Source organism: Carassius auratus, chromosome 16 (assembly GCF_003368295.1).
Source record: "Carassius auratus strain Wakin chromosome 16, ASM336829v1, whole genome shotgun sequence".
NCBI lineage: Eukaryota > Metazoa > Chordata > Actinopteri > Cypriniformes > Cyprinidae > Carassius > Carassius auratus.
Window position 1 is genome coordinate 17635578 of NC_039258.1, and position 23592 is coordinate 17659169.

Below are 23592 nucleotides of genomic sequence, written 5' to 3' on the forward strand. Positions count from 1 at the left end.
TTAAACATTTGAAATATTTTTATTATATGCACAAAGTTATTGATAATACTTTACAAAAAAGAAAGAAAAACAGGAACAAAAACCTATTTGCATTAAATACAAATGACGCGCTCCTGGGAGAGAAAGATGAAATTAATACTTGCTTACTTTACTACTTTTTTTTCCCTCTATTTTTGTTTTTGACCTTCCATCTTCTCTTTAGTGTTTCTCAGTTCTCAAGTCCCAATGCTTTAATATTCGGTTGAATGCATCTCATTGTAGTTTCCACTAAATACTGATAAATACAAACAGCACCCTTTAGTTCCCATTATTGAACAACGGCCTCTGTAGCTACAATGTATCGGTGGTAAAATAATGTGTCATCTTTCTCTCTCATTCTCCATCTCTTCTCTCCAGTCATTTCGTCCTCCGTCTCAGGCACCGTAAACACTCTCATTACTGTATGTCATGTAAAGGAACAGGTCTTCCTCATGGTGCTCCTAAAAAAAGAGACAGAGGTGATACATCTAGATCAAAGCTGTTTTGAACATGAAAGAACACTGAAAAATGTGTCACTCTTTCCACAAAAATATTAAGTAGCACAATTTTTTTTTAACATTGAGAATAATAAGAAACGTCTTGAGCAGCAAATCTATTAGAATAATTTGAAGGATCATGTGACAATACATTTTAATATATGTGACCCTGGACCACAAAACCAGTCATAAGTTGCACGTTTTATTGGTAGCAATGGCATAAACTACATTGTGTTGCATCAGAGGAATAAATTAAATCAGCAGTAATGAAGAGGAAGGGTGCTTGAGTTACCTCATACACCGCAGACAGGGGGGAACTGGATGGAGGGAGGGAATTTTTTACGAAAAAGAAGAGTGCTTCTTCTGGTCTCATAGACACCCGCTGTCTGATCAGGAAGCAGAGCTGACCGACTGGACGAAAAGAGGGAGGGTGTGGAGAGAAACTCAGTCAGATCAAAACTTAACGCTTTCGAAACGGTTTCATTTCTTTCTTCAAATGAAGACAGGAATAGAGAAGTTTAGAGTTTGAAAAGGCCTTAATATCCCAGCATAAAATGATGCAATGCTTATGGAAAATCATAAGTTGAGTTGATTTTCTCTGTAAACCTACAGATGCTATTCAGGAGCATATATAAAATAAGAGTCGTCACCTGTGAGGTCTGAAGGAACAAGGAATTTCTTTTTGTCAAGTTCCGGAGCTCGTGACCTTGTGGCTCTCTCTACTATTATCTAAGGAGACAAACAAACAAATAAATACCCAAAATAATATTAGCTGAAATTCTGAAAATTTTAATTCAGTCATTATTTTCCCACACTCTCATATTGTTTCTTTTGTGAAACATAAATGACGACATTCTGAGAATTTTAGTGTGGATAAAACAGAACTGAACAGTCACCAAAGCTGTTTGGTTACCAACATTCTTCAGAATGTGTTCCTTTATTTTCTGCAGAAGAATAAAGATCTTACAGATTTGGGATGACATGAGAGTGAGTGAATAATCACTTAATTTTCATTTTTGGCTGAAGAAACCCTCTTAATAATGTATCAGAAGCGTGTTATTGTTTGTTATTGTATTTTCCAACCGTGAGACTCACCGGGATTTTATCCGGATGTTTGGCGCGGACTCGCTCCCCTTCCGCTCTCCTGACCTCCAGAGGAACACTTCGCTGATACTGGCTAGACATCTGAGGGCCAAACACACATCGACATTAAAATATAACAAACAAATACATTTCAGGCTTACTCCTCATCATTTGTTATCATCATTTAAACATGGACAGAAACAAGCCCTGCCTGTCAGATATGCATATGATCATTAATAAAACATTTATTCTCTAAATCAGTCAATCATATATTTTAGAGGTAACAATTATTTTTCAATCTCTCTACGGCTTCTGCCTTCCTAACATGGGCTCTTCTCTCCTTTGCCCTGAGTCCAGATGTTGTTGACATATACTTCTGCCATATGTCATAATCATTTTTAGAGGCCTGTGACAATACAAAGCTAACATAAGCAACTTTATAATAAAGCATTTTTAATAATAACTAGCTATAAAGATAGAAAAGACACAAAATTAATTAACCATCTGAATAAATGCACAACTTCAGAGCTTTTTAATGCCATTTTATCAAAGGTTGTGGAAAATGCTTCAATGTATTACTGTGGGACTAGACTGACTGCAATGCCTGTTTGTTTTGTTTAGTTAGTTCACCCTCCCAACCACGCCTATTATATACCCTGCAGAAGAACATGAAATAATACACACATGCACATGAATCCCATCAGAACATAAAAATTAAATGTGGCATATGGCATTTTTTGCATTTATTCCCACTTACTATGACATCGAAATGGCTAAGTGTGCAAAAACCATGACAGAAAATTCACAGAGTACTGCAGCAGATCACGTAGGCCAAAAATGACTCTGACCTTTAGGGGTCTTTTTTCTGTTCTTCAAATAGCAGGTTTTACTGAGCGGAAGACCACTGGGTTGCGTGCGCTATATTCCTCCCAAACTTGTATTTGAAAGTGACAGTCAAAGTGAAGTGACATTCAGCCAAGTATGGTGACCCATACTCAGAATTTGTGCTCTGCATTTAACCCATCCGAAATGCACACACACAGATCAGTGAACACACACACACACACACTGTGAGCACACACCCGGAGCAGTGGGCAGCCATTTATGCTGCGGCGCCCGGGGAGCAGTTGGGGGTTCGATGCCTTGGTCAAGGGCACCTAAGTCGTGGTATTGAAGGTGGAGAGAGAGCTGTTCATGCACTCCCCCCACCCACAATTCCGTCCGGCCCGAGACTAGAACCCACAACCCTTCGATTGGGAGTCCAACCCTCTAACCATTAGGCCACGACTTCCCAAAACATACGACTTTTGTGTATGTGCATTTCTTTTCTTGGACATGCGACATGGCACTTACATTAGTAAAGTTACTTGTATAAATACTATAGCATGTGAATATCGCAAGTATTCAGTTGCGTAATATCATAACTGAACAGTATTTTTGTAAGTGTTGTATGCATCTGAAACAGTTGAGAAGCCAATGGGTTTGTGATAGATGATAATGTTGCAAAGACACGTTCTAACAGGGAGTGCTGCATTGCGAAAACATGCCCTCCACAGCACTCCCCGATGCACAATTTCCACAAACTCAGCTTTTTATGATAAACAATAATCTGCTGTCGTCAGTCAGACAGTACATGATAATGTAAGATAACTGCGCCCATAACAACTGCTGCTGACGTTAGGCCGCGAGCTGACATGATGTGAACTGCTGTTCCGCAGAATCCTCGAGCATTAATGCGGGTGACCGCGGGCTTGGTGTTTGAACTTTTGATTCACCACAAATTCACGTTCGTTTCCAGGATGAAACTAGCCTTAGCCACAGTCGCTAACTGGGTTTACTGGTCGTTGTGGTAAGCACGAAACATACCTTGGATAGCTACTGATGGATTCGGGAAGAAGTGAAATACAACGCCCGTCTTCCCCACTTGAACGAATATAAGACGGCCGAATAAGCGCAGTAATATTGCTGATTTCCAAACCTCAACCACTTTATATATTACAAATCGCCTGCTACGTTAAAGATGTCGACTGGCCCACTTCTCCCACTAAAACATCAACAAATAATGTACCGCCTTATTCTGGGAACTGACCAATGGAATTTCTAAAGAGAATACTGACGTTATCGTCTAGCCATTTACAAAAGAGAGGAGGCGGCATTTAAATGTGTTTACTGTGCTTCTATTGGCCAGAGTGTTCTGTCACTCATTAGTCTTCTGAGTCAGTGGAACCAATCAAAATAAAGGAGCTCTAGCGCCTCTGTGTTACGTGTCTGACGTGTCCTTATGATGGCGAAACTAGTCCGGCGTATGGTTCTTGTAGAAAGCAAGCAACCCAGGACAGAGACAATACCCATTTATAAAGTTATTTTAATCTTGTAGTCCTGAATGCCCTATCAGCAAACAAATACATGAATAAAACTAAAAAGAAAAAGTTATGCTATTTTGTTTAATTAAGAAGAAACATCAAACCCATCAACAATAAAGAGAAGAGTGTGCTTCAATAAAATAATTCAGTACATACAAACAGTAACGTTATATAGAATATTCTGCTAAGTGGAGTGAACTGATTTCAGTAATAATGTCATACATACCATGAGGCCTGTCTGGAATTTGCCAAGCTTTATGCAGTGACACAGCAGTGAAAACAGACTGACCCACAAAGGGAGGGACACAGGACATCCAGGCTGATACAGTGATACCCACGATAGTATCAAAGGGAAAGTTCTTCAATAATACTTATGAATATTAATGTGCTGTATGTGTATATTTCAGTATTTTATACTGTTTTATTTACTGTTATATATTCTTGTGTGAACTATGAACCTTTGTTTTGTAATGACCTTTTTAAATATTATGTATTGTACTATTGTTTATTGAACTTAGAATAGTTTTGTGGCTGAATATTTTATATATATATATATATATATATATATATATATATATATATATATATATATATATATATATATTTGAAATGTTTCAAATTGATCATAATGGGTCTCAGTGTCAGTTTATTCTAGATTCTTTTTAGAACATTCAAGGCGGCAGAACTTCTGTCATCATCATCATCAGGAGCAGCAGCAGCAGCAATTTGGGAAAAGAGACAAGAATGTAAAGATACAATAGTACATAAATATTTGGATCAGAAGTTTATATCAGTAAATAATATAAACAGGTATAACAAAAAGAATGTCTAATCATCTATCAGTTTATACAACAGAAATGATTGCAATATTATTGGCCCTTCAGTGGGTTGAAGAGATTACTATACCTGAAGTGCTCATACGTTCAGACACTTTTTCAGCATTATCAAGTTTAATGAGTGCATGATAAATCTTCGACTAATCGAGACATTTTGATTAGACATTTTACGAAGTTTGATCAGAACGCAAACAAAACTGTTATCTCTTTTGTATGGATACCTGCACATTTCACAAGAAAATGAATCGGTGGATCAAATAGCACAAAAAAAAAAAACTAAACAAACAACAACAACAAAACATTAGAACACTGAGTAAATTAAATATATGTGGCAAAGTAAATGGGATGGTGATAATAAAGGATGACATTTATATAATATAAAAAAATTGTTGGAAATGAGAGGATAATTTTTGGGAAATAGAAAGGAAGACAGCACAATATATCGTCATAAAATTAGATACACTGCACTTAATTAGTCATTATAACAGGAAAACATGTGTTAAATGTGATCTTCCTGAAATATATTTTAGTAAAATGTAATAGATATGAGCAAGAAAGATTACAAAAGCACTTCATATAGATCTCACTTCAGAAATTGTTAAATAAAGATGCAACTATAGACATGTTTCACATTCTATTTAAGTATCTCACAGACACAGTGTTAATAATGGACAGTAAAGAATTATTACTTTTTTTTTCTTTCTTTAGCTTTTTTATTTTTGCTCACCCCATCCTAGTAGGCACCTAAAGCTGGTTTGGCAACCACCGTAAAAACATCAAAGGAGAAAAAGAAAAGGCTCAGGAAACAAATTTTACAAATTTTGGGTTGATAGGTGATGCTAAAGCAAGAAATAAAGGATTACATCAATTGCAGCACAGTAATACAGAATCAATTTCCTCTATTCCTCCCTGGTTATTTCCCTTGCCCACTGTTGACCTTAGTATACAGCAGGAACTAAAAGACAATTCTAATCAACTTCCGATATGGTATTTAGTCCAGAAGTATTTTGAGAAACATGTCCCACAGTCAATGGTTTTATTTACAGATGGATCCAATGATCCTGATACTGGATATGCAGATGCAGTGGTTTATTTTCCAATGTGTGAATTTTATTTAAAAAAATAGAGTAACTAATTTGTCAGCTATTGGCAATATTATTGGCCCTACAGTGGATAGAAGAGAAGGAAGTAAATAACATTGCATCTGATCTTTTCAGCACTTGAAAGTATAAAATCTGGCAGGTCATCAGTTAGGATGGGTATTAAAATTCTGCAAGATGTATGAAATTAGAGTTAAGGGTATTTCCACACAAATCATTTGGGTTCCTGCTCATGTTGGTGTGGAGGGAAATGAGAAGTTGGATATTCTGGATAAACAAACTCTAAGAATAAAGCACGTGCATCTACATATTCCATTAAGTAAAGCAGAAGCTTAAGTATACATTAGAACATTATATGATGAGATCTGGGAAAACCCCTGGGATGGCGTGCTGGGACGTTTTCAGGAAATTAAAAAAATAGGTTGTTTTTGAAGGCTACATTTGGTCAAAAATAGGTTTTCATTCAAATTTTCTATAACATCTTGTCTATCATTTCTGAAAATATTTTGGAGAATTAACTTGTTTAGTCCTGAAAAAGAGTGATTTACTGCAGCAAGCAGAAAAGACTTCTCTATTTTCTCTCATGTAAAGAACATGCTGCGGAGGTGTTTTTCTTTAACACCACAGAAACAGTTAACCTATCATTATAAATCAAGTAACATATATAATAAAGGTGTATCAATGCACATTTCCCGCCAGTCCTATGTAAAATACGGCACATGAAGGTTTTATTTATTCATTTATTTATTTATTTAAATATCGTTAAATGGCGGAGTGCAAGAAAACACAGTCTGAAGTTGCTCACATAGTGTCACGGTGTCTGGTCTGAGTTTCCCTGAGTGTCCACTAGTGTTCTCACTTTCCCATAGGCACCTCACCACAGGCGCTACATTTCCCACAAAGCCTTGTCCCTTCATCACGGTAATCTTCAGTCTTCACTTTCATCGTCATTATCCTGTCTATTTTAACCTGTCTGTTTTCTCTCTGTGTCATGGAGTTCCTATTTTCCATCACCTGGTTTCCTCGCGTTCCTTGTGTTTCGAGTTCCTTGTGTTTCGAGTTTCTTGTGTTTCGAGTTTCTTGTTTCCTGTTTCTTTGTTTCTCGAATGATTTTTGGTAATGACCCCCTGCTTGTTTTGATTATGATTTTTTGATTACCCGTTAAACACACTGCTCTTGGATCTCTCATCTCCTGTGTCCCGATCATTACAGAAGGACTCCATCAGATCGGATCCAGCAGTGTGGGATTTTGTCTCTGTTCCCAGCCAGCATGGAGGAGCGGAGGAGAAGATTAATTAAATTAACCACCCTCCGTCAAAGGGGGAAGGAGGTGGGTGGTGTGGCACAAGATTTCTGGACATTGGCGGTGTGGTTGGGATATAATGATGCGGCCTGTTTAGACAACCCCGTGCTGGAGAGGGAAATGAATGAGCTGGAGGCCTTTGATTTTTGGGGGTTCATACTGTACCTGCAACATTTGTCTCAGTGGGATTCCCCAGCCACACCTGTCTCTCCTGGTGGGATGGCCGACTCTAGAGACAGGAGGTCTATAGACAGTGGCTATTGTGGCGGCTATCTTGCCCCGTGGTGCTGGGCTGGTGGCCATCTTGTGCCGTGGCGCTGGGCTGTTGACCACCTTGTGCTGTGGCGCTGGGCTGGCAGCCATATTGTGCAGTGGTGCTGTCAAGTTGGCCGCCGGCCCAGCGCCACTGCACAAGACGGCCGTTGGCCCAAAGCCATGGCACAAGAATGTCACCGGTCCAGCACCTCTGCACAAGATGACAGCCACAGGTGACCCTCCAGATCGCGTCAGGTTCCCATTGACCCTCCAGAGTCAGGTCAAGTCACCATTAACGCTCATGAGTTAAGCACTACCACAGTTAGACCTCAGTCACCAGTGTTCTTCATGGGCAAAGTCAAGTCACCAATGATCTTCATGAGCAAATGCAAGTCACCAATGATCTTCATGAGCAGAGTCAGGTCAACAATGATATTCATGAGAAGATTCAGGTCACCGTTGATCTTCCTGAATCCAGTCAAAACACCACGTAGTCTCTCCACATCTCTGCTGAACTAGCAGAGCCTCTCCATGTCTCTGCTGAACTACCAGAGCCTCTCCTTGTCTCTGCAGAACTTCCAGAGCCTCTCCACGTCTGTGCTGAACTACCAGAGCCTCTCCTCATCTCTGCGGAACATCCAGAGCCTCTCCACGTCTCTGCTGAACTACCAGAGCCTCTCCTCGTCTCTGCGGAACTTCCAGAGCCTCTCCACGTCTCTGCTGAACTACCAGAGCCTCTCCTCGTCTTTGCGGAACTTCCAGAGCCTCTCCACGTCTCTGCTGAACTACCAGAGCCTCTCCACGTCTCTGCTGAACTACCAGAGCCTCTCCTTGTCTCTGCGGAACTTCCAGAGCCTCTCCACGTCTCTGCTGAACTACCAGAGCCTCTCCACGTCTCTGCTGAACTACCAGAGACTCTCCTAGTCTCTACGGAACTTCCAGAGCTTCTCCACGTATCTGCTGAACTACCAGAGCCTCTCCTCGTCTCTGCGGAACTTCCAGAGCCTCTCCACGTCTCTGCTGAACTACCAGAGCCTCTCCTCTTCTCTGCTGAACTACCAGAGCCTCTCCTCGTCTCTGCGGAACTTCCAGAGCCTCTCCACGTCTCTGCTGAACTACCAGAGCCTCTCCTCGTCTCTGCAGAACTTCCAGAGCCTCTCCACGTCTCTGCTGAACTACCAGAGCCTCTCCATGTCTCTGCTGAACTACCAGAGCCTCTCCTTGTCTCTGCGGAACTTCCAGAGCCTCTCCACGTCTCTGCTGAACTACCAGAGACTCTCCGCGTCTCTGCGGAACTTCCAGAGCTTTTCCACGTCTCTGCTGAACTACCAGAGCCTCTCCACGTCTCTGCGGAACTTCCAGAGCCTCTCCTCATCTCGGCTGAACTACCAGAGACGAGGAGAGGCTCTGCGGAACTTTCAGAGCCTCGTCACGTCTCAGCCGAACTCTCTGAGCGCTCGACTTATCCTGCCGTGGCCACGGAGGCCACCCTTAACCTGTTCATGTTCTCTGTTTCAGACTTGCCTAACCAGATTTGCTCTCCAGTGTCATCAATCCCACTGTGGTGGTCTTCGGCGCCGCCCTAATGGGCTTCTGTCTCGACCACATGGCTGTTCTGTTTTGGTCTTCTGTGCCGCCCTGATGGGCTTCTGTCTCAACTATATGGCTGTTCTGTTTTGGTCTTCTGCGCCGCCCTGGTGGGCTTCTCTATCGACCCCACAGATGTGGTGGTCTTCTGCGCCACCCTGGTGTGCTACAGTCTCGACCGCATAGATGTGGTGGTCTTCTACGCCGCCCTGTCAGCCCTGGGCCTCGAACTTTCTGTTCCCTCCTGGTCTCCTTGTTTTTGTTTTTTGCACATCCTGTCTCTGTTTCCCTCTGTTGTCTGGACCTCCATACCTCCCCCGGTCATCCGCCGGTCCACCTCCCTCCTGTTCTCTGTGTTCCGTTGTTTGTTCTTGTGTTCGGGGGGAGCATCTGGTAGCTGCTACGTAGAGGAGGGGGTAATGTCACGGTGTCTGGTCTGTGTTTCCCTGGGTGTCCACTAGTGTTCTCACTTCCGCATAGGCACCTCACCGCAGGCACTACATTTCCCACGAAGCCTTGTCCCTTCATCATGATAATTGCACACCTTTTAATTGCACTTAGGTGTCTTCACTTTCATCGTCATTATCCTGTCTATTTAAAGAGCCAGTAAGATGAAAATTCTAAGCTTCCTATCACTGTTTATAAGTCCTGTACATTAGGTTTAAATCCATCCAAGGTTAAAAAACATTGTCATTTTGTCAAAATATCATTTTAAAATTACCTCAATTCTCAGAGATCCCCAAACGGTTTGCGCGAAGCTGTTCAAAAGATTCAGTTTCCTTAAACCCCACCTTTCGGTAGCATACTGTGTTCTGATTGGTCAACTAACATAGTCAGGTTTGATTGGTTGTTCCGCACTCACCTCCACGGTAAACTATGCGTTAGCATCTGTTTGGGGTGAATTATGTCTTATTCCTCTCATCGCGAAGCAAACAGTACGATAAAAAACTTGAACAGTCTCGCTGCTTTTTCTTCTGTGTGGGTGTATTCAAGCCACGCGCTTCAGTTTGAATCTGAATAGCGTGTTCAGCGCGGGGGCGTGGTCACATTGGATATAACGAAGGGAGACATGAAAAACAGACATCGCGTTGTTTTCATATGGATTACTTTATCACAGAATATCTGTTTTCAGCAGCACTTGTTAAGTTTTAAAGTAGACATGTCAAGCTTTCTATAGATATCTCTCTCATGTCTCTTCGTTGAGTATTCACGGAGTTACACTTCATTTTAATGACATGTTTGTACATGACGATCAGCGGAGACAAAGGCTGCAGACAGCACACATACTGATAAGACGCTCGGGAGAAAACATTACTTCATAATCATACTTCGCGTTGTGATTCGGAGATACTCGTTGTTCTAAATAAAGTTGGTAATTAACCATCTTTTATGGCCAAACGCTTTGAAAATCCCGCTGTACTCACCGAGATTAGAAAAGCAGTCATCAGTGAAATGTTGTTAACACAACAAAAGGGATTTGTTGTACTGCTTTGGTATTGTGGTGAAAATGAATTTTACCCATTGGTTCTTCTGATCTTCATTCTCTGACAGTGAAAATAAAACAAACGGTTTCCTCGACATGATGCTCTCACACCAAACAGAGCGTCTGTGTGGGGGGGTGGGGCAGGTCAGAGCTTTGTTTCTCCCAACACGGTAGGCGGAGATTATTATGCAAAGTGCTCCTAGTGACCTACATAGAGATGGGCAAAAGATTTGAAATCTATAACAACTCGTTTCAGCAAGTCAGAGTCGACTCCTTACTTTAGAAGCCAATAACTTTATAAATCGTGTACTTTTTGGTTTAATTATTTGCACATTGTTTACACAGATGGACAGCTACATAATACACTGTAATACAGGTAATTTTTGATTTCCCATCTGTGTGGCTCTTTATACCTGTCTGTTTTCTCTCTGTGTCATTGAGTCCTTATTTTCCGTAACCTGGTTTCCTTGCGTTCCTTGTGTTTCGAGTTTCTTGTTTCCTGTTTGTTTGATTCTGGACTGATTTTTGGTTATGAGCCCCTGCTTGTTTTGATTCTGATTTTTGGATTACCCATTAAACACACACTGCTCTTGGATCTCTCGTCTCCTGTGTCCTGATTGTTACACATAGACGATCTTCAGGCGCGTCGTGAAAAGGCAGGCAAACCAAGCAATTGCTTGGGGCCCCGAACTGGCCTGGGGCCCCAAGACAACGACTGGTTAAGAATAAAATGCAACGACACTATTTGAGCGACCCTTGATCGTCAATGGAGTAACGTGTAATGACACTGTTATCGGGATCCCCCTCAAGGGGGCCCCTCTCAGTAGTCGCTGACAGCAGCCAGCCAACATGTGATCTGTGCTGCCGGCAAAATACAAAACCTCCTCGGCAGTCATGAAGCGGAATTATGCTTCAGGAAGCCAGAAGAGAAAGGAAGAGGAGGATAACAAAAAAAAAAAAAAAATTCAATATCAATAGGAAATATCAATACACGTCTTAGAATTGGACTTAATAGTACATTCATTGGTGTCAAAAGTATTGGCTTTCATTACTCAAGTAGAAGTATAGATACTAGGTCTTAAAAAGACTTTTGTAGAAGTTGAAGTATCAACTCACGCTTTTTACTCAAGTAAAAGTGTAAAAGTACTGGTTTAAAAAACTACTTAAAGTATAAAAGTAAAAGTAATGTAAGGGAACAAATGCCATTAAGAACAAAAGCTTAGGCCGCACCACAGGGGCCTATTGTGCACTACCCCACCTCCTAAAAAAAAACATTTTTCTAAAGGCCATAATGAATATAATGTTATATTAAATGTTCATGTTGAAAAATTTGGGAGGCACTAGGCTACATGTTTCAGCCACATATATGCCCATTGAAAATGTACTCATTTTAGTACAATGCAAATACATTAAAGAGCTAGAGATATGATGACTAGTTGCCAATAAGTATTGTTATGGTGCAAAAAGTCAAACTTTAGAGGCATGTCATCAATAACCTTTAATGGAATGTAAATGTACATCCAAGCTTAGCTGCAGGAATCTGCGAGGGCAATGGACAAGAACATTGGTGCAGGCTTAGTAACAATTACACTTGTATGGCTGTCTATTTACAGTAAATATTATAGTGCTGTCAAAATTAATGATTATTCCAAGTGATTAATCAATAACTAAAACTGAAAAATAAGTCATAATCCCGATACCTTCTTGATTGACAGCTTCCTGTATTCGGTACGTACCTATGCTATGTTAAGTTACAAAGTTGGTATAGCCTAGATATCACAACATTGTCAATCGCAAACGATAATTTATTAAAACGTCTCGCTACCGAACTACCAACAGTAGCTTTATTTGTGGAGAACGAAGATAAAGCACCCATTTGGTAAATGAGCCAGTGAGAAATAATAACTTTTAAATAGGGTCCAGTGCCTTTTCGATAATTTTAAAACAGTACAGGCGCCTAAATGGTGCCTGAACCTATACTTAAAAAAAAGAACCTAAAAAAAAAAAACTATGGATAACTTAAAAGAACATTCCAAATATTTAAAATAAATCCATAGCTTTCACCTTGGATGCTCTCACTTCCCAAGTTGTGCTTCCCTTAATCTAAGCCTAATAAATGTATTTCACAATCTGGGTCATTATTTAATATAAAACCACACATAATTCTACTGTATATCTGTCACTCACTCTGATATTTAGTTAAGATGAGTGCTGTCTGTCACTGTCTTAAATCAGTTCTGTGAATGACTGTATGCTCATTCTTTATAAAGTAGCAACAATGTCGTTTGTAAAGTACAGTAATGTGCAAAAGTCTTAGGCACATTAGTATTTTCACCCCAAAAAAGGGTTTTAAGCCAGTTATTTAAATCTTTTGCTTTAGTGTGTCCATAGTAAATATCAGTTTGCCATTAATTTTAATAATAATCTAGTGCGATTTTGAATGCACAAGCAGTTTGACAACGGCAGAATGAATGTTTGGAAATGTAAACTGATATTTTCTACCGACACACTACAGCAAAATATATAAATAGCCGAACACCATTCTTTTAAGTGAAAATACTAACGTGCCTAAGACTTTTGTACAGTAGTTAGTGTATGTATAAAGTACGTATGATTAAATTAATATTTAGTATAAGTATATTTAAATAAGTGTAATTAAAGTATTTGTTCGGTCATATGTGTTAAGGGCTAGATTTTCACTGGAGGAAACGGCTGTGACAAGCGAAAACTTTACAGTAGATGAGAAAGCGACAGCTTCTTCGCGACCTTTTGTAAACTGTATTTATGACAAATAACTTCACTGATACAGATTCTAACAATCTATCGGTAAACACACACCTTGTGTCCTCTGTCTCTGTTTGAGCTCGTGCTGCTCCGTTCGCGGTCTGCGGATTGAAGAGCGCGCTGAAAGACGGGGAGGAGACCGGTCTGACGCCGGTTTCATATGAAATTTAAGCGGACGGACTCTGAGGCGATCGGATACCGGTTCCATACCCAACCCTACTTTTAAGAAATACATTTTATGATAAACGAACCAAAAACTGTCTATGCCCTTGCTGGAGGGTGATGTAATTTGTGTCATGTGCAGGTGCGATGGATCGCGTAAAGACCAATAGGGTGTCGGGATGGTATCTGTTTATACTTCTCATCCAACCACAATCAAATTCACTGCATTCGGATGGCGCGATTTATCTGGATAGGTTTTTTTTTTTTTTTTTGGGTGATGACAAGCCGGAATGAAAACAAGACGAAATGAAATACCAGTAACGAAGCTATTTTTAAAATGTAAGGAGTAGAAAGTACAGATATTTGCGTGAAAATGTAAGGAGTAGAAGTAAAAAGTCGGCTGAAAAATAATTACTCAAGTAAAGTATAGATACCCCAAATTTCTACTTAAGTACAGTAACGAAGTATTTGTACTTCGTTACTTGACACCTCTGAGTACATTATATAGAATTGGTAGGCACCCAACTTGGGAATGTATACACTGTTATCAACAAGAAACAGTTAAACATGTATTACTTCAATGTGTAAAATACAACAATGAGAGACGTCGCTTTATTCAATGGAGAAAGTAAAACACCATATCTTTACTTTGTCTGGTTTATTGGGGAAATCAGTTAACAAGATATATGATGATATTATTACGTTTATAAAAGATTGTGAATTAAGTATAGATATATATAATAATATAAGATAATATAAAATATAAAAAAGGTTTTATGTTTTGTTTTATATGGCCACTTTCCCAAACAGAATCAACAACAACAGCTAAGTAGTCCCTACAGTATTATTGTAGCGTATCAGACCCGAACCAGACAAATTAAAGAGTCGATCAGGACCATGGTTGAAACATGAGCCGAATTCCTCTGAGAGGTAAAAGGATGTTGTAAATCAATTCCTAGTGCCACAAGTCAGAAGTAAGATAACCAACCAGCCAACCCTTTCACAGAACAGCTTTCATCATTAACACCATTAGAACAATTATTGACAATTTCAATTTGCAGAAGACATTGTCAAATTTGGGGCAAGTAATCAAGATTGATGGTCAAAGAAATGCACAGCCGACCATCACATGTAAACCCATGAGAGTAATAAACTAGATCCTTGGATTGACTTCCCCCACCTAGCAGAACAAGACTGAAATCTCTGGTCTCAACAGAACATCTTTGTGTCAGAGAATGCCACAGGAACTGTCTTTTATAGATGTAGATGCACGAAAATGAACTCAGAAGGACTTATAAATGAATATCAGTCCATTGCTTAACTCCATATTCATTTATATGTAACCCACACATTTGACTATCATGTTTATAATCACTTATGTGTATGTCTCTTAATAACTATTGGATAGCTTAAGGATTCATATTCATGTTTAGTATGTATGTGTTTGAATCTGGTTGCTTGCCTTGAAACGTTTCTGACCATCAGTTATTTGTCAAATGTATCATATTCTTGTTATAGGAATCATGTCCAAATTATACCCTGCAAAAACATTAAAATTCAGACCACGTACTTGATTAGATAACATGTGATTTATGATAACCCGATCAAAGACGATATCTAATTGGTCAAGACAACATTTGAGGTGTGGCCAAAAGGCCAGTTCAAATACTCAAGACACCATGAAATTTTGCTCTTAGCTTGTGTATAGCTTTTAGCTGGCTTTTAGCATTTGCTTTTCAGCTGCTGCTTTTAGTCATGACTTTTAGCATCATGACGCCTGCTGCTACTTAGCCATGATGACACCAGTCTCTTCAAACTGTACTTCTGTTCTTTTACTTTAGTTTCTTTTCTTTTCCGTTGAGAGTTTTGTGTTCTGATTTAAGTTTTAATAACGTCGTGTTTCAGAGTCTGACCTCGAGTGCCCTTTCAACTTCAACCAGCCCACATGTCCGCATCGTCAGCCAATGCCCACGGGTTCAACCACGGGCTTCCCAAGACGTCACTTCAAGACTACTTAACTCCAAGCCAATCAGCAACCTCAGGAAACCCCCTTTCAACAACAACAAAGGGAACCCCCTTTACACAGCCAACGCAAGTAACCTCCAGACTCCGATCTGTACTGGTGTATCTAATATAATTTTAACCTCATTGAGGAACTCAATGCGAGGGTTAATTAAGTGATTGATGGTTGTTCATGTCTATGCAATTTCACGTATTTCTGTAAACTTGGGATTCCACATTTCATTCTCTTAAACTCATCCTTTCCTAACTTTCTATCTTCCTGCAACTTGTGTGAATGTGTGAGTGCATGTGCTTATGTGTTAGATTAGTTAAGTTAATGTCTTAAACTGCCGATCTTGTTACTGTGCTAATTAATAGTGTTTTCACTATACTTTGGATATTAATATCCAGTGCAGATTTGATGTTATGAAACAGTGAAACAGTGGTTCTGTTCAAATTCCCTTTAAAATCTTAAATTATTCCCTTTGAGCTAAATTGAGTTTCCCTTACATTATTTTTTGGCAACAAGCAAAATATGTTTGCTGCTTAAAGGTACAATTTGTAAGATATTTGCAATAAAATATCCAAAAACCACTAGGCTAGTGTTATATATTTTGTCCAGCTGATTACTAACAATATCTCTAATGTTTTCAACTACTTGTAAATCATGAGAAAATACCCATTCTAAACAGTGACACAGGGCAGTGCAGTCGCCTGTCAATGACGTTAGTTACCCTTTTTTACCACCTTTACTGACGTAGAAACCACATGACAACAGTGCTGTGGACAAACGCAGGAGAAGTGTACGTTTTATTGTGTTTCTTATTTATGGAACATAATTACTGTTTACCATCTGCCACTGGTGCTGTCAACAAGGACATCTCCCGTAAGCTTGTGTTTTACTTGACAGGTGAGTTGTTTTGATTCGTATCTTTACAAAAAAACGTATGCTATTATAACGATCAACAAGATTAGTATTATGGGGCATACAGACCAAATGCAGGGCATCGCGTCTGATCCATAGTCTGATCGCGTCTTTGCATTGACTTTGTATGTAATCTACTTGCGCTTGAAAATTATGACATCAAGCACAACATTTCAAAAGATTTACCTCATCCGTTAAATCCATGTTTTATATTTCCGTCTGATTGATGGCCATCAGCGGTTGGGTAGAAGCATAGACAGTAAAAGAAATGGACACAGCGACCCCATCAAGATGTAAATCTTCTAGTAGCTGTGCGTGAAAACTGCCATCGTTAATCTTGCAGAGACGGCGAGCTTGAGCGGGAAGTTCTTTGCCGTGAGTGAGCAGGAGTAAGTATTCTGATTAATTATTTTGTATAGTATTTTAAAATGTAACGCCAGTACACCATATTAAGTTAATTGCCTGCGAGCTCCTCCTCCTGTCTGTACGGTAATGCGACAGAGAGTCGAGTGGTTATGACGCAATCGTTAGCCTATTTTTACAAAAACTGTTTATACGGAGCCATAATGTAACATAGAAGGTAATGGAGCCCTTTATGCATTGTCGTGTATCTTTAGAAATAAATAATGGACAAACGGAGTCTTTAAACGCCTCAGATGTAAAGTTATTCGCTGTCAAAGTGATGCCAAAATGAGTGGGAGTCAATGGGAAGTTCCGCTACAAGATGGCAGCTCGCAGCCGACTTCAACTTCCGGTCGACTTCCTTGCCGCCTGGGTAGAAGACAACAAATCCCAAATGTTATTATTTTGGTAGTGCGCCCTCTCGTGGCAGGTCCTACAACCTGGACCTTTAAATCAGATGGACTTATTGAAAATGCAGATTAATTTTCTGCCAGCAGGAGGTGCTTTAAAGTGTGAGAAACGTCTCCGGTTACTGTCGTAACCTCGGTTCCCTGAGAGACGGGAAGGAGACATGGCGTTAACACCTTGGGGACTCCCTTCCTTCCTAACCTACCTGAAATCCTATTGCACTTATATGTGGGTTCACAGGATTGTGTCATATTTGTATAGCAATAGGGCTGCGTCTCTTTCAGACATGATTTTTAAATAACCTGATTGGTCCCCCTCACGGGAATCTATATCCAAAAAAGCAATCATAAATAATTCTTGTATACATTAAGATAAAGTTAATCCCCAGCCAATCATATATGGTTTTTAATAATTGACTAATTATACATCGAAACTTCAAATCACACAGAGTAAATATGCGTACGACAATACAGACAATAAACTTTTTACAAGACATAACGGAATCCAAATGAGGGAGAGAGAGAGAGAGAGAGAAAATGAGTGGGGGTTACATAAACATGACTATTTGAGAAAGAGTTAGACTGAGGAGAAACATTTCCACTTATAAGTCATCACTTTAACCATTTACCCAGGATTAACCATTTTTATGCAATACACAAACATTCAAAATACATATCAATAAGGACTTACAAAAGTAAGGAAAAGTTAGTTTGCATGTGTGTGCTTATGTGTGTGTGTGGGGGGGGGGGATGTCCCCTTTGAGGCTCGCACGGGTATCGTAAATATTTTTTTTATATATATATTTGGCGCCAGGCCAGGCATTTAGTGCAAAAAGGTTTCATTTGAATGCCTGAATTTAACCCATGAATCGATGACCTGCATATCTGTTACACACCATACAAATATCTTTGATAGAAATTCCCTTAGTCCACGTCCATGAGGAGGAGACAGCCCTCGTCGAATGGGCTCGAACACCAATAGAACATTCCATACCACGGCTAGAATATGCCAAAGCAATAGCGTCGACCACCCAATGTGACAACCGTTGTTTAGAGACAGGCTGTCCTCTGGTGCTGCCTCCGAAGAATACAAACAGCTGCTCGGATTGCCGAAACGCAGCCGTGCGGTTGACATAGAATCATAAAGCCCTTACCGGACACAACACCTGAATCGGGGTGCCGTCCAATGAAGTCTACAATCACCTGGTCCAAACTGCATACAGTCCACATTCACAGAGAGCACTTGCAAATCCCCCACGCGCTTGCACGAAGCAAGGGCGGGCAGCAGCGCGGTTTTAAGCGTGAGCTCCTTCAAGCCGACAGACTGAAGTGGCTCGAATGGCGGGAGGGCTAGCGCTCCCAGCACCGTAGCCAGATCCCAGGAAGGCATTGTAGGGGGGCAGGAGGGTTTTATTTTTCTCGCGCCTCTCAAAAATCTGATCACTAGATCGTGTTTCCCAACTGAGAGCCCGTCAATAGCAGCGTGAAAAGCTGAGATAGCTGCAACGTAAACCTTAAGCGTAGAGGCCATACTGCCGCCGTCCATTCTTTGTTTCAGAAAATCCAGAATGTCAGACACGGGGCAGCTTTCCGGGTCCCGACCATTCGATTCACACCACCTCTCAAAGACTGCCCATTTACAAGCATACAGGCGTCTCGTAGAAGGGGCTCGCGACTCCGCAATCGTGTACATCACGCTGTGAGACAACGAACCCGGGTTTACTGGTTCCTGCACACCATCCACACATGAAGTTTCCACCATTCTGGGTTGGGGTGCCATATCGAGCCGTCAGCCTGAGACAGGAGATCCCGTCTCAGCGGGATCGGCCACGGGGGAGCTGTTAGTATTTCTAGAAGATCGGGAAACCAAGGCCTGTTCGGCCAGTGCGGAGCGACTAATAACACTGACGCTTTCTCCTCTCTGATTTTGTGCAGCACTTGTGACAAAATCTTTAGCGGGGGGAATGCATACAGACGGGCATTCGGCCACCGCATTGTGAGTGCATCCCCGCCCAGGGGAGAGCGCGACAGCGAGAAGAACAGAGGGCAATGCGTGTTCTTCTCTGTCGTGAACAGGTCCACCTCCGCTTTCCCAAACTGTTCCCAGATCAGCCTCACTGTCCCAGGGTTCAGTCTCCATTCTCCGTGAGGAATCCCGTTCCTTGACAGCATATCCGCGCCACTGTTCAGGCATCCCGGAACGTGCGCTGCTCGAATGGAGAGCAGATGATGATCGGCCCACAGCAAAAGGTGTGCTGCCTGACTGTACAGGGCTTTCGAGTGTACTCCGCCCTGGCGGTTTATGCACGATACCACCGTCATGTTGTCTGTGCGAATCAACACGTGGTGCCCCCTGATTTGCGTCATAAAACTCTGAAGGGCTAAAGAAACCGCTCTCAGCTCGAGGCGATTTATGTGCCACGTTCTCTCCGACTCTGTCCAGTGGCCCGAAGCCGGTAAGCCATCGCAGTGAGCTCCCCAGCCCGTCGTCGACGCATTCGTCGTGACCACTTTCCGCCGCGTGACCAGACCCATCTGGACGCCGCGCTGGTACAAGTCGGGGTTCTGCCATGGTTTCAGCGCGCTTAAGCACCTGTGAGTGACCAAAATGCGGGCACGGTCCAATTTCCACGCCCTTCTGGGTAGTTGTGTTTTCAGCCATAACTGGAGTGGGCGCATATAGAGTAGACCGAGGTGACAGACCGTCGCGGCCGCCGCCATCCGCCCCAAGAGCCTCTGAAATTCCTTCAGTGCTACGAAACGGCCCAGTCTGAATGCGTTCAGAGCGGACACTAAATCTTGTATGCGCTCCTGGCTCAGACACGCCCTCATTGTTATCGAGTCCAACTGCACCCCTAGATACATGATTGTTTGGCTGGGGCGTAACACGCTTTTTTGTACATTCACACAGAGACCCAAACTCTCCAGGTGACGTAACAGAACGTGTTTGTGGCTGTTGAGCACATCCTCTGAATGTACCAAGATCAGCCAATCGTCCAAATAGTTCAGTATGCGCATTCCGCTCGCTCTCAGAGGGGAAAGTGCTGCATCCACACATTTCGTAAACGTACGAGGAGCAAGCCCCAGCCCGAACAGCATCACCATGAACTGATATGCTATGCCTTCGAACGCAAATCTCAGAAAGCGCCTGTGACGAGGATATGAAAATATCCGTCTTTCAGGTCCACCGAAACAAACCAATCTCAGGGTCGAATCTGTGCCAGTATCTGCTTTAGCGTTGTCATTTTGAAAGCGAAAGCGCGTTTGTACAACGCACGGTTGATGGGTCTCAGGTCTTATATTGGAAGGAGACCACCACCTTTCTTGGGAACGACAAAGTACCGACTGTAAAACCTGCTCTCTCTCTCGCTCGGCGGGACCACTTCTATCGCGCGTTTCGCGGGGAGATTGAGAATTTCTTGCCTCAGAACCAGCTCATTGTGAGCCGGAACCATCGACATGACCACGCCATTGAACTGGGGTGGTCTGATTGGAAACTGAAGCATGTAGCCGTTCTCTATGACGTTCCGTAACCAAACCGAAATGCCCAGAATGGATCCCCATGCGCTCACAAAAACACAGAGGGCGAAGTGCCTCGCACGTGTGTGTGTGCGAGATGTCGAGAGTAAGCCGCGGCTGCGGAGGTCCGACACCTGACACCTGGGCGTGAGCCTTGCCGGATACACGGGGAAGCTGTGAGCCCTGTTCTATTGACGGTTTCACGGCTGTTTGTGAGGCCGTTATCACTGGGGGAGGAGAAAAATGCTCTTTTTGTGAGGGTGTCACAGACTTTATCGCATTTTGAACATACACAACACAGACATTCTCGTAGTCGCCTGCAACTGCCAAGGGGTCGATTCGCAGCGGGCCCGCCACTCAGCGCTCTCCTCGGAGGAGCTCCCCTGGGACGGTTCCCGCCTTTCTTGAAGCCGTGACGCCTTTCTTTCGGTGTCCTCTGCCACAGGGTTTTGGCGCGAACAGACGGCTCAGGATCTGGTGCTGATGCAGTGGAAGCAGCGGGGGGTCGCTTCGACGGCCGGTTGGAAGCAGATGAGGATCTACTGCGCGCAGAAGGCTGTGCTGCAGCCAGGCGCGGCAGGAAGTGACTCATCACCCTAGAGCGTTTCTGTGCCTCTGAGAAACGCTCCGCGATAGCCTCGACTGCATCTCCAAATAGGCCAGATGGAGATACAGGAGCGTTGAGCAGCGCCCTCCTGTCCGCATCCTTCAGCTCAGTGAGAGTAAGCCAGAGGTGCCGGTGGAGCACAACCATGTAGCCCATGCTCCGTCCGATCGCCTGGGCCGTCTTCTTTGTGGCTTTGAGCGCGAAATCCGTTGCTGCGCGTAAATCTTTAAACGCCTCCGGATCCGCCCCGCCCTCGTCCAGGGATTTCAGAAGCTGTGCCTGAAAAACTTGGAGCACTGCCATTGTGTGCAGAGCAGAAATTGCTTCTCCTGAGGCCGCGTACGCTTTGTCCGCTACGTGTGCGGTCAAACGACAGGGCCTTAACGGCAGCGTAGCACCTGTCTTCAGAGAAGCAGAGGAGGGGCAGAGGTGCGCAGCGACGGATTCCTCGATGGGCGGAATGCGCGTATATCCACGGGCTTTGCGCCATTCCGTGCGGTCGCCCATGTGCGGCTGTCATCCACGTGCGGCTGTCGTCCCATCAGCGGCTCGCTGGCGGCGGTGGGACATTGCCGAGAGAAATCACAGAGGGCGATATTCTTCCAGGCTCTAAGCACCCGCACTGAGAATTCTTCGCAGTGTGGGCAGCCTGACCCGTTGAGTGCTGCCTCCGAATGGGCGAGACACTTTCGACATGCTGGAATGTCAAGAGGGAAATCCGTCTTCTTCTTTTTTAAACGTGCAGTGCGTGCTCATGTTTATTCAAGAAGCCTTTTGGAAAACTGGTAAGTTTTGATATTGTGAGCACCACAATAAAAAAATGTATGGGAAACACAAACACCTGAGCCCAACTTCAGTCTACTCATCACCTTGACTTTAGCTGCATTTGTAGACGGCACCTTAGCCAGACTGATAATCAAACACGGACTGGAAACTAACTCAGGACAGGCGCGTGGGCCCGTTGAAACCATAGACAGTAAAAGAAATGGACACAGCGACCCTGTTGGATTCAATGGAGACAAGTGAAGTCAATTAGAAGCACTTACTTCCTGGGGGTCGGGCTTACTGCGCAGACTCAAACTGAGCTTGATGACGTAGAAATCACGTGAGCAACCTGTAAATCTTCTAATCGCTGTGCCAAGAGAAATCTGAATCACCCACCGAATCTTCCAGAGAAGGCGAGCGTGAACAGGAGCAAATTTTGGTAAGTATTCTGATTAATTATCTCCCTTGACTTTATGCCTCCATGTCCCCCCGATTGCCTCATAGACAGTAAAAGATTTCCATGCGAGCTTCTCCTCCTGTCCATACTGTAATTTCTCTACTGTGCAACAGAGTGTCGCTGGTTATGACGCAATCATTAGCCTATTTTTTAAAAAAACTGCTTCTACGGGACCATAACATAAGATACAAGGTAATGGAGCCTTTAATACATTTTTGTGTTTCTTTAGAAGTAATTAATGGACAAATGGAGTCTTTAAAGGCCTCAGGTGTAAAGTTATTCGCTGTCAAAGTGACACCAAAATGAATGGGAGTCAATGGAATGCTAATGGCAGGTGGGGGTCCACTAGCCAATGGCGGCGCCCAGGGCTGCTTCAATAAAATATGAAACCCTGTCCCCCTGGTTGAAACCGGTTGAAACCATAGACAGTAAAAGAAAGGTTGAAACCAACTTACATAAAGCTTGATCCACACTCCAGTCCGGTCAGTGACAGTAATGCAAATATAAACTGGTTTGCCAACTGCAGTGGAAGAAATAATAAACTGTGGCAACAAAGATGGGAAAATAGTAGTATAGGCAGATGGTATTATAATATTGAAAAATCAGTAAGGAAACAGTTTTATGGAAGACATAAAGGAAGAAGTTATATCAAGATTAAGGTTTGGACATATAAGAATTAAATTCAACACTTGCAATAATAGGGAAGCATGAAAATGATATGTGATGTATTAGAAACAATAGAGCATGTGTTTTTTAAGTGTAATAAATGTCATGATGAGCATAATAGACTTTTCAGCAACATAAAGAATAAACTAGTAAGTGTAGTGGATTGGGAAAGGGTTTTAGAGATAATCAGTTATATATGGCAGTTTAATCCTTTTTAAAGTGTTCATGATTAGAGTATAAAATATAGATGTAGTAATGCTTTCATCCATCTCAGAGAGTGAGGAGCCTACTGTGGAAGCTGGAGGTTACAGATACATCACCCATGCAAGTAAATAAGTTATACAGTAGGTGGCGGTAATACTCCAAAGGATT

The 23592-nt window shown here is 42.3% G+C and overlaps 1 protein-coding gene across 2 annotated transcripts; it reads right to left on the reverse strand.

The window, feature by feature from the left end:
- Positions 1–165: 165 nt before the first annotated feature.
- Positions 166–4277, reverse strand: LOC113116382 (gamma-aminobutyric acid receptor-associated protein-like 1). Of its 2 annotated transcripts, none has more exons than XM_026284510.1 (5): positions 4188–4277; positions 1611–1700; positions 1166–1244; positions 808–926; positions 166–479 (listed from the first exon to the last, which is right to left on the reverse strand). In XM_026284510.1, exons 1-5 carry the CDS (start codon positions 4188–4190, stop codon positions 414–416), a joined length of 357 nt encoding a protein of 118 aa, XP_026140295.1. In that variant the 5' UTR covers positions 4191–4277; the 3' UTR covers positions 166–413. The 2 variants fall into 2 exon arrangements, with proteins under 2 accessions (XP_026140295.1, XP_026140296.1); XM_026284511.1 differs by lacking the exon at positions 4188–4277 and adding an exon at positions 3465–3666.
- Positions 4278–23592: the final 19315 nt, after the last annotated feature.

What these genes read in the sequence shown, in the direction of transcription:
- LOC113116382 (XM_026284510.1), bottom strand. An exon ending in AACATCCGGATAAAATCCCG is followed by an intron (nt 1,245 to 1,610) that starts GTGAGTCTCACG and finishes TTGTCTCCTTAG; the next exon opens with ATAATAGTAGAGAGAGCCAC. An exon ending in TGTTCCTTCAGACCTCACAG is followed by an intron (nt 927 to 1,165) that starts GTGACGACTCTT and finishes CTTTTCGTCCAG; the next exon opens with TCGGTCAGCTCTGCTTCCTG.